Source organism: Caretta caretta, chromosome 6, assembly GCF_965140235.1.
Source record: "Caretta caretta isolate rCarCar2 chromosome 6, rCarCar1.hap1, whole genome shotgun sequence".
NCBI lineage: Eukaryota > Metazoa > Chordata > Testudines > Cheloniidae > Caretta > Caretta caretta.
In genome coordinates this window covers 80,879,854-80,895,234 of record NC_134211.1, presented here as the reverse complement: position 1 = coordinate 80,895,234, position 15,381 = coordinate 80,879,854, and the positions used below count along the sequence as shown (strand labels likewise).

At 42.5% G+C, this 15,381-nt stretch overlaps 1 protein-coding gene across 3 annotated transcripts in view; it reads left to right on the top strand.

The window, feature by feature from the left end:
- Window positions 1–1,697: 1,697 nt before the first annotated feature.
- The window catches only part of PRKD1 (protein kinase D1), a 297,785-nt gene continuing 284,101 nt past the window's right edge, over window positions 1,698–15,381 (top strand). For 2 of the 3 annotated variants that reach the window (XM_048854091.2, XM_048854090.2), the window contains exons 1-2: window positions 1,700–1,949; window positions 2,619–2,816. In XM_048854091.2, coding sequence (XP_048710048.2) covers window positions 1,932–1,949; window positions 2,619–2,816 — 216 coding nt within the window. In that variant the 5' untranslated portion in view covers window positions 1,700–1,931. Of the gene's footprint in view, window positions 1,950–2,618; window positions 2,817–15,381 lie in introns of all 3 variants that reach the window. The other variant, XM_075129740.1, reaches the window with a different exon arrangement.

Here is a 15,381-nt window from a genome sequence, read left to right as displayed (position 1 = left end):
GTGTATATGTCTAAATACATCTAAATAAAATAACCTCACTTTGCCTTACTGAATTCTCCTCCACTGGGAAGCTGTCCTGCAAGGCCCCGGCCATCTGTTACTCCTTGGCAGAGGGGCAGAAGTAGGATTTTTTTGTTTTTAAAACCTCTGCAGAAACAGGTTCCTGCCAGCTAGAAGAGAACAAGATATACTGGGCAGCTGTCATTTGCTAAATAGCCACACAAGGACTACAGGTGCTTTGCTCTGCCAATTAAAAGGGTTAGCACCAGAAATGCCTGACTTCTATGAAAGTGCAGCTCTGAAGCAGGAAGAATTAGTAGGGACCAGGAAACTGCTAGGGAAGGTGTTGGGTTTGCTATCACATATGATTTTAAAAGTGGAGTCGCTGGATAGTGTTTGAAGCAGCTAACCCAGATATGATATTGAGGCCTCTAGGCGCAACTGTAAAACAAGTATCAAGGATTTGTGATATCACTAGAACTTGATGGATCAAAAAGATTCAAGGATGGACAGTTTCTAGGCAACTGATAAGCGACTTTCCAAAATGAAAGGACTTTTGGCTATAGTTTTCTTGTACTCAATGCTAGTTTCGGGTGGCTATAAAGGGACTGCAAATAAACTGTCTTTTTCAAAAGTGGTCACATACTGGATAGGAGGACAATAAAATAAGACAGCAGGAACTGTTATAAAACATTAACACTATTTCTCATAATGATGTAACCAGGATAATTGGTGTAAAAAGATGGAAGAGCAACTCATATGTATGTAACATACATAATAAAAGGAAACATTGTAGACATAGCAGAAGCACTATGTGTATTTGCAGCAGTAAAGCCAAAATAGAAGAATATGTTTGGAAATGCTAATTTAAAACTAAAATGTAAATCTTAGCCTTTAAATGCAAGAAGAAATATTTGTGACCTGTAAAGTGACTGATAAACATGATAAGATAGCCATGCATGGTATTATGTAGAAGACAGAAATAAAAATGGAAATAATTTGAAGAAAATCTGGCAAGGATTATAATGATTCAGAAGAATTTACAAGCAACAAGCAGCAGTGTTCTGTGTGTGTGTATGTGAAAAATTCCTAAGTGAAAATAAAACCCAGTTCTTTAAACTGCAGACCCAGGTAAACAGTGCCCTAACAACACATCCAATTAAAAACGGAACATAAATGTTGACAATTTGTTTAGAAAAAAAAAGTTTTGAAAATGTTTGACGAGCTCTGCTTATTAAACGCATGTTATTACACTCATCACCGTCATGCCTAGATGCCATACGAATAATTAAGAGACACTAATTCGGTATTCAGGCTATTCAAAGTTCACTCCCAAAGTTCATTTCCAAGGGGAGTTCAGTGTTAATAGCTTAGGTTAAGTGTCACCTGCCATTGGCCTTATTGTATGGAGGCATATGCAAACAGATGCCACGTGCATTGTGCTTTAAAGTTAGAAAGGCTGCCTGATCTTTGTGTCAGAGAGTTCCCACTTTTAGCAACTGAAAACTGTACGTTCCCTAGAGAGGAAGTTATTTTCGGGAAGAGGATGGGATGGATTCCCCCTCTCCCCTACAAATAAATCACCGAGGAGGAGCACCCTGACAAATAGCAGGGAACAGCCAGCTGCCCTCCCGCGGTGCCATTCACCACCTCCCTCCCCCGCCAGTATGTGACTGGCTCCGGGGGGGAATGGCTCCGCTGGAAGGGAACGCGTGCGACAGTCGGTAGGAGCTGGTGACAGGGTTGAGCTCCTACTTTCATGCAAATCTCCCCGCCCTCGCAAGCCAACGCTTGCGGTCCCCCCAGCCCGGCAGAGCTCGCCCCGCTGCCACAGAAAAATCCCCAAGCTTCCCCGACTTTCTTCGCGCTCTGCCTCCAGGTGTCGTAGCCTCTGCCCTCCGGGCAGCAGCGGGAGCAGGGCAGCGGCCAGGATGAAGGCGGCTTTGAAGGTACTGCGCCCGGGCCGGGGATGCTCGTGGACCAGACAGGCGCTCTCCCGCCTGGAGGGAGCCGGCTCGGGGCGGGGAGCGCCGGGAGGAGGCAAAGGCGGGGAGAGGAAAGCCTCGGGTGAGGCGGGAGGTGCGGACCCCAGGTGTCCCGGGAGAGAAGCGGGAAGCGAAGAACTTGGCGCCGTGCGGTGGGGTTGGGGCTTAGCTGTCTTGAAGGGAGAAACGACGCGGTCCAAGGGCGGGGGTGAGATCCCTGGCTGGCGGCTAGAGGGAGGCGGGCACCTCAGCCCTCTCCGGACACTTGGGAGCCGGGCCGGCTGCTGCTCCGGCGGCCGCCGTGTGGTGGCTCATGGCTGCGCCGCCTCCTCCCTCCCCCCGGGCTCGCAGCGTGCGGCTCGCTGACCGCCGCCTTCAGTCCGCAGCCAGAGCCAGCAGCGGCGGCGGCGGCACCTCGGCTGGGCTGGGCTCCCCCCTCGCTGTGGGCGTCTCGCCGCCTTTTCCTGTCTGCATCCGATTCCTCCCCCGCCCCCCGCCATTTTCACCCGGGAGCGGGGGATCTGCACCGCGCCTGGGGCTCCCACCAACTTTTCACGCCGCTGTGTCTCTCTGCCTCTCTCCTCCCCGCCCCTCTCTCGCCACCCCTGCTGCTGCTCCTGCTCCTGCGGGAAGTTTTCCATGAGCGCCCCTCCGGTGATCCGGCCGCCCAGCCCTTTGCAGCCGGCGGCGGGGGCTGCTCCCGGCGGCGGCATCTCCTTTCACCTCCAGATCGGGCTGAGCCGGGAGCCCGTGCTGCTGCTGCAGGACTCCTCGGGGGATTTCAGCCTGGCGCACGTCCGGGAAATGGCTTGCTCCATCGTGGACCAAAAGGTAAGAGGGGACCCAGAGGCGGAGCTCCCGCCCCAAACTCTGCACCGCTCCCAGCTCGCGCCCTCCGGCGCCTTCGGAAATTCCCCGCTGCCCAGCTGGTCCCCCGCCGCCCGGGGGACTCGGCACCGGGGTGAAGACAGTGATCGCGGCGCGAGACTTCCGCTGGCCCTGTTCTCCCCGGCTGGCCCAGTGCACTCGTTGTGCAAGTCTCGCTCGGGACGCCGGCCGGGCCGGCTGGCTTGCTGTTCTAATGGCTCAGATGCCATGCGGGCAGGGCCCGGTTTACAAGCCTCCCCTCCATCAGTGCGCTTTGGAGGGGTGGGGTGGGGTGGGGAGGAAACTGGTGGGGGCTCCGAGGGGCTGGCACCATAACTCCCTCCAGCAGCCTCGGTGGCGGAGGAAACTTTCCACTTTACAAACCGGGAACCAAGCCAGCGGCCAGCGTTTCACTCGGTCTCCTTCCCAGGCAGGCCATGTCCAGCAATGCAGGCGCCCTCTGTCCCCTTGCGCTCTGTGCCATTTGATGCAGGGTTTAACCTTGCGAGCTGACACACTTGTCATGTATTATGTGACACTTTAATGTGGGGCAGCTGGCGTCTCTAGAGGACAGGGGGCGATTTTTCTGCAGCTGGGCGGTAACATGATAGGGAGGGTAAACCTCAGATCTATTGCCCTACTTCCCCATCAAACGCTGCCAACAGGCTAAACAAGCTCTTTTGCCTTATGAAACGCTTGGCTTTTAAAAAGCATTTTGGGGACAAATTGAGCTGGGTGAAAACGGAAGTGATAAGTGGCAGGCGCCAGTCTGTGCAATAAAAGGTATGTGTGGGAGAGGGGGGTCGCTGGAATGAGCTGGTGCTGAATTTCAGCCTTGGGAATTGGCAGGTGACCTCTGTGTAAAATGAGGCTAATTGAATCACTCCCTGTCAACAGCCCTTCTGAGCTTTGTAGTTGTAGAACCAGTGACTAACTGAAGTCCTGTGTAGAATGCTGAGCAGAAATCTTTGTCCCAGGAAGTTATGAAAAGTGACAAACTTTGTAAAGCGGACACAGATTTCCTTGGTTTGCTTTTCATTTGGAATTCTGGTATAATTATTATTCAACTTGAAATCTAGTAAACTTCACAAAATGACTTAAAACTAGTTTCAGGTGTTACATCTGCCATTAGCTCCCTCCACCTCCCTCATTGGTAAACCCACCTAAATTGGCAATCACACATTTTCAAAATAATATTTTTCTCTCTCTTCTGTTGGAGTGTGAAAGACCCACACAAACAGGTGACTCTGACTATAGAGGGAAAAACAGTGAAAATGATGAGACATGGTGTTGTCAGATACCCAGAATAAACTGAAAGAGTAAGGAAACCATTTCTCTCTAATTTTTTCATTATAATGATCTCAGATATAATAGGTAAAATAATTTCAGGCAGGGGTGTGTGTGTATTTTTAAGTTGATGGTCTCACTTTAAGTCTTGGTGTAAATCTTACAAAGTTTCCTTAAATATGGTGAACTTTTCCATTTTGTTTATTACAGTGTATTTAATAAACATGGTTTCAAAATAGTTTGAACATGTCAGCTTGGATTTTTAAATAACTACTTTAAAAACGCATTTTAAGAAGAGGTTATTTGTTTTGATATGCACACTTATTTAATTAAATTCAATATGGAAAACATACCCTTTTGTTTAATATTACAGTGTTTATTTTCAAAGCAATCTGCTTCTGTCCAGCTTTGAAAGTGCTTTTATCCATTCGACCATTCATAACTTATTGTACGGGAAATAATGGAAACGTACCTAGATCATTGCATCCATTGTTCATAGTTTTGTGTCCAGACTAGCATATTTATTTAATCTCTTTGAATTATCCCAGTGTGTGATATTTTGTGTCTGCAACATTATTTCACAACAGTATTATGTTGCCTAAAGAAAGACTACTAATTTAAATAAATTGGTTCTCATGTCTGATATACAGTTTTTAGTAAGAACTGGCATAAAAATCTTAAACAGTTATATTTTGTCACCGTAACTTATAACTTCATTTGAAAAAGAAATAGACATTGAGGAATTTTTGTTTGTAGTGTCCTCAAATGTGGATCTCTCTCATTCCCAAGGTCTGTCAGAGCCCCAGTTTGTTGTTCTTCAGGAGATGCTGCAAAGGTCATCTGTTTTTCCAGGCTTTGTGGGGATAGAATAGCCTGAGGAAGGGGAATTGTTGAAGAAAGATAGTATTGTTGCTAGTGGCTTACATCTTTCTGGTAAAGAGTAATTTATAAATTCTTTGTACTGTGGGAATTTTCCCACCCTACAAACACCTACATGGCATAACTTTATTCGCATGAGTAGTCTCATTATACACAATATTATTTGCATGAGCAAAGTTACTCTTTGTTGTAAATATATGTAGGATTGAGGCCTTAGTTTTTCTCTTTTAAAAGATTGCACAAGCATCTCAAGCTATTGGGTAGAATATTTCAATATGTATGTCTAAATTAAATGTCTTCTGTTATCATAAAGTTAGTGTACAAATATATGAAACTGATGGCTGTATACCTGTTGAAAGCACACTAGCAGCAGTGACTACAGTGTCAACATCTTGCAGTTGATTATACAAGAATTCTGAGATTCTTTCAGTTACGAAAGAAATGAAAAAGTATAATAAAAGCTAATCTAACAAAGAACAATTCAACCTTTTATGGAGTAAGTGTCCCCTCAACTCCTTATTTTCTGTATATTTTTATTCTGAACTATTTTATGCTCAAGAGCTTGAAAGAAGGTTTGTTTTTTATTAAGAGTATGTTTTCCTGTTACCTTACCACGTGCTTGTTATTTTTGGAACAGCCTGGAACTGTAACTTGTTTAAATTTTAAGCATTTCCTTATTTTTCATATTACAGGAAATTGTAACTTGCTTGTCAAGGTTAAGAAGGAAATTTCATGGAAGTGACTGTTGTACTGAAACATCACACTGTTCTCAAGTACTTTTGTGCCTGTAAAGTAGGTACCTACTACCTACCAAGCAAGTACTATGATTTATGTAATCTGTTCCAAATTTATACCATGAGGCATTAGACTGGGATCCAGGAGATAAAATTTAAATTAATTTAATTATTCATTTTTGGTTGCCATATTAGACTGTAAAACTCTGTTCTCCCTCTTTTATGGTGATCATAAACTCACTCTAGCTATAGGGTTGCTCACATATGTCTCCCCTAGATTAGGCCACGATCCTGCAGGAAAGTCTATGCAGACAGACCCCTGTGCCTGTACAGAGTCTAACTGAAGTCAGTAGAGCTTTGCATGAATGCAGAGGTTCACTTGTGTTGGGTCTCACTGCAACACTGGTGCCTTTGTCCCTGATCCTGTAAAGATTGATGCGTGTTTAACTCTATGCAATGTAAGTGGCACTATTAAAATAAATGAAACCTCTCACAGTGTATGAAATTAAGCACATGCTTGTAGGATCAGGCCCAAATACACATGAACATGGGGTTGTGTTCATGTATATGTGAGTAATGATAGTATCTGAAATATAAAGATTAAGGTGTTTTGACTTTGTTAGAGAATATGGTTACATTAGCAACTAATAATGTGAATGGCATGGGTAGTGAAGGGAAGGAAAAAGATTGTTGTCAAAAGTGTATTGTTCTGTGTTGGCCACAGAAAGCGCTATTGCATGAGTATCATCCTGAGATAGTTAGATGGAGGGGGGAACATGTTGACCTTTTAGCAACACTATCTCAGCAGGGTGCAATGTTACATGTCAGTTGGCAGCATGAACTCAAACATCTCTAAATCTGTTAAGAACTGCTCTGAAGCTGACTAAGTTGAATCCCCTGGAATGTATGTGGTTCATAGCTAGAACTGCTAAAACAAAATTCTTCAGGATTGTTCACGTTGGGTTATTTGTTCTTCATCTGAGGTGGAGTAAAATCGTCAAAGTGGTGATACAGTTGAAAAGGAGTGAGAATTACCAGAAAATGTCACTACTTGACTTTTAGAATATCTCCTCCATAAGACTGAGAAAATATTGCAAAATTAAAGTTTTGTTGTCTGTAGACACAGAACTTGAATTATTGTCCTTTTGGGGTTTAGCTGAACACAATAGAATGCTTCTTCAGGCTGAGGTTTACGGGAAAGCATATAGCAAAATGCAGCAAGACTATACTTCTTAGTTGTTCTAATCTACCTAATCAGGAAATATCTTCACAATTTTCTTCTACATTTTTTCTTAATGTTTTGGCAGTCATTAAGAAAGTAAGAATCTCTTATTTTGTGCCACATTCTGATAAATACAATGGGGGGAAAAAGCTAAATTTTATTCAAGTTTTCTAATTATCTGAAATTATTTGTTTCTGTTAGTATCTAATGTCTTGTGGTAGTGTGCTGTTGTACTGTTGTTTGATTGAGACAATTCATATATTATTGCAAATAAAAATGCAGCTTATTGGTGGGGTAGTCATAGAAGTTATTGTGTCATTTTGCAAGCTTTCAATCCTCAAGTGAATACATTATTTAGTTCTCTGACGTGAAGATGTGGATTTTTATGAGATATAACTGTTAATATTTTAGCATCAAACACTGGCTGGCTCATCGTTTTTCCCTATGGATGCTATAGGCAGCAGTAGACTGATGGGCGCAACTATTGGTTCCCAGTCTTGTTTCTTCCCAGGCCCACAGAGTTGACATTCCTCAAGCTCATGTGTTGGGCTGTGGATGAACATTCCAGAGAGCTCAGCAGTCATGATGTGTGCCTTGTGTGTTTACTGCACTGCCTCATATTGGATCGCTTCTGGGATGAGTGAGTAATCTGTGTCAGTGATATATGTGAGCCCTCAACTGGCCAGAATATGGGTACAGCTAATGCTACAGAAGGGTTAATTTGTGTCTGTTAAAAAGTGAGGCGAGACAGATTTTGGCCTTTGTATGGCATACAACTTTATTCACGGAGCCTTATAAATATAATCAATTACAACTTTGCAGTATTACTGAATTTCCACAATAAAGAATGTTGTAATTTTACAAACAGACCATTTAGTAACAGAAAAATGGAAACAAAATAAAACAAAGGTAGAGATGTATTGCAGCCAGAATAATGCACCCATATACATTTTGATGTAGACATTTGCTGTTAGCAACAGGCATCTGAGTAGTAACAGACTGGACCTGGACACTTCTCAAGAGTTGCTGCACCCAGGTACCCCACCTTTCATGAACATATGATAAACATAATTAGATGCAGAAAGTTACCTGCTTACGGTCTTCCTGGCTGTCTTTGGTCAGGGGCACCTACTATGTCCTTAACATTGTTTGCCACCGTTCTCTAATCAATGACCTGAATGGGGAAAAGGCGCTTTTATCTAAGGAAAAATTTAATATTAAAAAGTGCTTTCCCTTGTCTACAAGGGTTTTCAAACAGCCCCAGAAAACACATAGGGTTTTTTTGTTCCACTGTGCATAAACCATCCTAAAGTAATGAAGAGTTTGATAGTAGTCAAATAAATCCCTTCCTAGGGGTGGGAGTTAAGGAAGTGAGGTTAGTAGAGAGACAGACAGAGAATTGCTTCTTTGCCTTCTCTTTTAATTGCAGTGAAGGATATTGATATATAAGGATATTTAATTGCAGTGAAGGATACTCAGAAAATCCTCTTTGTTCAAAGAGGATTTTCCCCTCTGTGAACAAAACTCATAGCCTTCCACTAAGCATGCAAGTGTGAGGGATGCCTATGTTTGGTACACATTAGGGCAGTGGTCCCCAACTTCTGAGGGTCGTGCCGCCCCTTACCCCTGTCTGCAACCCCCCAACCCCCCAAGCCGGGAGCGGGGCCATGACTTGGGGCAGAGGGTGGGTTGGGGGAACGTGGACGGGGTAAGGGGGCTGAGGCTAGGGCTACAACTGTGGGTGAGTCTGGGGCCTGCTGGGGGCAAGGGCCGGAGCAGAGCCACAGCCAGGCTGTGGTGGGGGCTGGCAGCCGGGCCCATGGACAGGTACGGCTCCACTCCCAGCCTTGCCACCAGCCTCAGAGTCACGGCCAGTGGCCGAGGCTGGGGACATGGCTGGAGGGTGGACCGGAGCACAGCTGGGGGTAGGGAAGGGCTGGGTAGTGCTCCCTCCCCAACCCTGGGGGAGCTGGCCTGGGCCCCCTGCCCCCCTCAGAGGGTCCTCCATGCTCCCCTAGGGGGACATGCCCCACACTTTGGGAACCTCTGCATTAGGATGTACCTACACCCCTTATCTTGTCCTATAGAAGAAGGAATGGATATTCCACTCACCTACACATCCATATTCTCTGGGACCTTTAAACAGATGCAGACAGGTAACAAAGCATTGAATCCCCATTGTGACAGGTATGACAATTTCCTGCAATATCCTTGGAAGGCCTTATTGTACTAAGGTGGGCTGGGATTGTATGTAATTTCCCTAGGGGCACGATGTGACAGACGTGAGACCTGGGACATGTAAAGGAGTTCAAGAGACTATATTGAACTGTGCCAGATAAGTATGAACTTTCTAGGACAGTAAGTGGATTTCCTGGGGAATTCCAGGGGAATAGCTAATGCAAATTCCACATCTCTGATTATGCAAAAACCGAGCCTTTTGAAGCTATGCCTTGAGGAGAGGCCAACTGCCTGCTCATTCCCTATTATGGAAGGCAAGATCAAAGACCCGGGCTGTATAAATGGATGATCTGCCCAAACTTCATTCTGGTTCCTGATCTAAGGATTTAATTTGAACTTTTAATCACGGGGAAAACACAATTTTGGGGTGTAAAAGACTGACATCTACCAGAGTCTTATGTTGGAGTTCGAGGTGGTCTTGGTAAGCTTTTTAGTATGCATGTAGGTTCATTTATTGTTTTTATATGCTTTCTCTGTAATGTTTTTATTTTAAGAATAAAGGTGCTAGATTGGAAGTAGCTGTGTGATAATTTAACTGCTGGCAATACATAGGGTTGCCAGGTGTCTGGTTTTCGACTGGAACAGTCGAAAAGGGACCCTGGTGGCTCCAGTCAGCACTGCTGACCAGGCTGCTAAAAGTCCGGTCAGTGGCCCAGTAGGGCTAAGGCAGGCTCCTTGCCTGCCCTGGTTCCGTGAGGCTCCCAGAAGTGCCCGGCATGTCCGGCTCCTAGGCGCAGGGGTGACCAGGGCGGCTCTGCATGCTGCCCCCACCCTGAGCGCCAGCTTTGCAGCTTCCATTGGTCGGGTACCGTGGCCAATGGGAGCTCTGGGGGAGGCGCCCATAGGTGCTGGCAGCATTCAGAGCCTTTGGCCCCTCTGCCTACGAGCCGGACATCCAGGACGCTTCCGGGAGCTACCTGAGGTAAGTGCCACCCAGCTGGAGCCCGCACCCCAACTCCCTGCCCCAGCCCGAGCCCCCTCCCGCACCCCAAACCCCCTCATCCCCAGACCCACTCCAGAGCCTGTGCCCCCAGCCAGAGTCCTCACACCCTCCCAAACCCCAGCCTCATGCCCCAGCCTGGTGAAAGTGAGTGTGGGTGGGGGAGGGCGAGCAACGGAGAGAGGGGGGATGGAGTGAACAGGGGGCGGGGCCTTGCAGAAGGGGTGGGGTGGGGGCTAGCGGCAGGGCAAGGGTGTTCAGTTTTGTGCAATTAGAAAGTTGGCAACCCTAGTAATACACTGATCATAGCCCAGAGAGAAAGTAAAGCACATGCTGCCTTTTAAGCAGACTGGTTTGCTGGGGATATTGCAGTGTAGGGCAGAGAGCTCTGCAGCCTTAAAACCCTTAAAACCCCTGGTCAGAAAAGAAGGAGATGTAGGTCTCCACCCACCCAAGGTGATAACTGGGAGCTGGAAACCTTTAAGTGGGTGCCTTCACGCGACCATGGAGGAGAGTACAGGTACAGTTATCCTGAAATTGTGACACTCTCAATGAACTTTCTGATCTAACTTGAGCCTTTCATTCAGAATCTCTCTCTCCCTTCTGTGTACCTCCTGAATAAACAATCTAGGTAGCCTTTTTTCCCCCCTGTTTCATGAAATACTCCATCACATATAGGACCTTTTTTTCTCATACAAAATAGATACCTAATTAAAACTTAACTACATATATAATTTCAAATAGGAAATATTCTTTTTAGAGACAAATCAACAGTGTACTTATCTGATACAGAAGAAGAAAGTGGAGATGTATCTGAGTCATGGATCATTTTTCCAAGAGCAACATAGGCAGAGCTTCAGTATATAGTATAACGATATTATTGCAGGTAAATAACATTACAAGTAGTTTACAGATAACAGAATTGATTATAAAATGATTGGATAGATTTGAAGTATACAAAGAACAAGATCCAGGTAAGTTTTGAATTAAGCAGATAAATATGATCCTTTTTTAATTGGTCTTTAAAAGTTTTTTTAGTAGCTTTGAGAGATTTCTAAAGATTTGAAAGTGTTAAGATCTAGTAAAAAAAAAAAGATCCAAAGGCAAACCCAGAAACTATAAGCCAATGTATGTAACAGTAGCTTTTTGAGGAAATTATTTTAAGGAATGTGGTGAGGGAACAACTGGAAAAAACCAGTTAGATTAACAGGAGTCAGTTTGGATTAGGCAAAGGAAATAGTGGGGTAAGTAACTTTTGTGGTGGGGTAGTTGTATCCATGCCATGATACGCAAGGGAAATTTGGTGGGTATAGCATAGTTATATCTTCTGAAAGCATTTGACATGGTTCCATATTAGAGATTAAAAGCTACAAAAAGGAGAGTCATGGAATGTGAGGTAGTAGATTGAGTTGGTTTATCAGCAGAACCATTGAAACTGTTGCAGGCTTGAAAGGGGTTACAAATGGAATATTCCACGTGGTTGTTTTAGTAACTCTGTACATTTATATATAATAATTAGGGCTGTCAAGCAGTTAAAAAAATTAATCACGATTAATCACACGGTTAAACAATAACAGAATTCCTTTTAATTTAAATATTTTTGGATGTTTTCTACATTTTCAAATATATTGATTTAAATTATAACACAGAATACAAAGTGTACATTGCTTGCTTTATATTTATTTTTGATTACAAATATTTGCACTGTGTAAAACAAAAGAAATAGTATTTTTCAATTCACCTAATACAAGTACTGTAGTGCAATCTCTTTATCATGAAAGTTGAACTTACAAATGTAGAATTATGTACAAAAAATACCTTCATTCAAAAATAAAACAATGTAAAACTTTAGAGCCTACAAGTCCACTCAGTTTTATTTCTTGTTCAGCCAATTGCTCAGACAAACAAGTTTGTTTATGTTTGCAGGAGATAATGTTGCCCACTTCTTGTTCACAGTGTCACCTGAAAGTGAGAACAGGTGTTATCATGGAACTGTTGTAGCCAGTGTTGCAATAAATATGTCCCGTCATGCTTCAATCACCATTCCAGGGGACATGCATCCATGCTGATGACAGGTTCTGCATGATAACAATCCAAAGCAGTGCAGAGTGGCATATGTTCATTTTTATCCTCTGAGTCAGATGCCACTATCATAAGGTTGATTTTCTTTTTTTGGTGGTTTGGGTTTTGTAATTTCCGCATTGGAGTGTTGCTCTTCTAAGACTTCTCAAAGCATGCTCTACACCTTGTCCCTCTCAGATTTTGGGTTGAATGCTGTAGCTATCTTTAGAAATCTCACATTGTACCTTCTTTGCGTTTTGTCAAATTTGCAGCAAAAGTGTTCTTAAAATGAACATGTGCTGAGTCATCATCCGAGACTACTATAACATGAAATATATGGCAGAATGTGGGTAAAATAGAGCTGGAAACATACAATTCTCCCTCAAGGAGTTCAGTCACAAATTTAATTAATGCATTATTTTTTTAACAAGCATCAGCAGCAGGAAGCATGTCGTCTGGAATGGTGGCCGAAATATGAAGGGGCATACGAATGTTTAGCATATCTGGCACGTAAATACTTTGCAATGCAGGCTACAAAAGTCCCATGCAAATGCCTGTTTTTGCTTTCTGGTGACATTGTAAATAAGAAGTTGGCCCTATTATCTCCTGTAAATGTAAACAAACATGTTTGTCTTAGCGATTGGCTGAACGAGAATTAGGACTGAGTGGACTTGTAGGCTATAAAGTTTTCCATTGTTTTGTTTTTGAGTGCAGTTATGTAACATAAATAATCTATATTTGTAGGTTGCACTTTCACGATAAAGAGATTGCACTACAGTACTTGTATGAGGTGAACTGAAAAATACTGTTTCTTTTATCATTTTTACAGTGCAGATATTTGTAATAAAAAACAATATAAAGTGAGCAGTGTAGACTTTGTATTCTGTGTTGTAATTGAAATCAATATATTTGAAAATGTAGAAAAACTTCCAAAAATACTTAATAAATTTCAATTGGTATTCTATTGTTTAATAAAGCAATTAAAACAGTGATTAATGACAATTTTTAATAGTTTTTTTTAATTAATTGTGTTAGTTAACTGATTAATCGACAGCCCTAATAATAATTATTTCATTGTGAGTTAATTTGAGAACAAAATTTCAGCTCTCAATGCAGACTTCTTTTGCTTGTTCTATGGCTGTTTCCTTTACTGAAATCCCATTGACCTTGCTGGGAATTCCACATTCTTAATATTAAAGGGATCCAGACTATGGAGGAGAACTTCACAGAGAATTTTGCCTACAGTTTCCATATGATGATGAAGTTGGAGCTAGAGTATATAATGGGGGCAATGCAACCAGATTAAAAAAGACTGGCATTACTTAGGAGACTTGCTCAATTGATGCTAAATGCAATTAAATGTAGAAAGGTTTATGATAATTATTATATACTGGGGATAAGGAACCTATCATCCAGCAGATAGAAAAAGATCTGGGGGTTATTGTGGAAAATAATGGAACTAAGGGGCAATCACTATAAAGACAAACAGTATACAAGATTTTATTGGTGGTGTGATGGATTGTAAAACTCTCACTATATGAGACATTGGTTAGACTCCCATCTGTGGAACTGTATGCAATAGTGGTCATTGAACCATATGAGGGAAGTTATTTCCTTGAAGGCAGTGCATTGTAGAACAATAAAAATGTTTGAAGAGCCTAATTTATAAAAGAAGATTAAGGGTGTTGTGCTTGCACTTGCTGGAAAAGCAGCAGCTGAGGTGACTTAGTACTCACTTAAAGATGTGCAAGTGACTTCTAGATTTATTTTTGGAGAAGGAAAAAAATAATGGGTAAGTGTGGGGGGAGGGAGAGGAGAAAGATGAAGTTAAGCTTAAGAGTGAAAGACTGGAATATTAGGCTATGTGATCCTTCCTGTTTTTTATGAGAGTATGATAATTTGACCTCATGTCCTCTAAATTGTGAATGATACCTGGATATGTTTTCTTGCATGACTTCTAATATGTTTCTGTGTTACTTTGAAAAATCAATAATAATTCTGAAAAATCTTAGCAAAAATGCAGTAAAGATGGAAGGAATGTTCATCACAGAATGTTAAGTTACTTGTTGTCACATATTTTGAGCAACCTCTAATGTCAGTTTTTTGCCACCTAGTTAAAACACTGGACATATATTGACCTTATTAAGATCTGGAGGATCCGGGTATAGAATCGCACAAATATAGGGCTGGAAGTCATCTATTTCTGCCCCACATGCTGGGGAAGGATCAAGTACACCTAGACCATCCCTGACAGATGTTTGTCTAACTTGTTTCTTAAACCTCAAATGAAAGGCATTCCACAACCTCCTTTGGAACCCTATTCCAATGCTTAATTATCCTTACAGTTAGAAAGTTTTTCCTAATATCTAAACTAAATCTTCTTTGCTGCAGGTTCAACTGATTACTACTTGTCCTACCTTCAGTGGAGAACAATGATAACTGATCTCTTTATAACAGCCTAAGGGTTTGAAGACTGTTATCAGGTCCCTTTTCAGTTTTCTTTTTTTCAAAACTAAACATACCTATTTTTTTAACCTTTCCTCATAGAGTCATGTTTTCTAAACCTTTTATCATTGCTGTAGCTCTCCTTTGGATGCTTTCAAGTTCTTCTACATTGTGACATTCCCCAGGGTACAATCTGGACTGATGGACAGCTGTGTCCCCTCAATTCTGCAAACTGGGGTGCCTTTTACACTGCTTTGCTCTGAGAGTAACCACTCCTGGTCAGCTCACACACAGCTTCCAGCATGTAAATCTCTGCCAGCTATATTGTAGGAGTGCTGTAGTCATGAATTACACTGGAGGGTAACACAACAAACTCCCAGTCCTAGACTTTCCTACAGAAATGTGTATCTTACACTGCTCAGTACCCTCCTGGGCAATCCAAGCTTATATAAAGTCCATCATTTCATTAATAGAAAATTATATGCACAATTCTTGTTATCCCAAATGAAGTTTTCCGAACACTTCAATCCAAACACACACTGGTTTAGATAAAACAATAAAACAAAGTTTATTAACTACAGAAAGATAGATTTGAAGTGATTACAAGTAATGAGACATAAAAATCAGAATTCGTTACAAGAAAATAAAAGATAAAATTAATATCTTAATATCTAATTTAACAAGCTAAATAAATTTGAAGCAAAGGCTTCTCTCACCACGTGC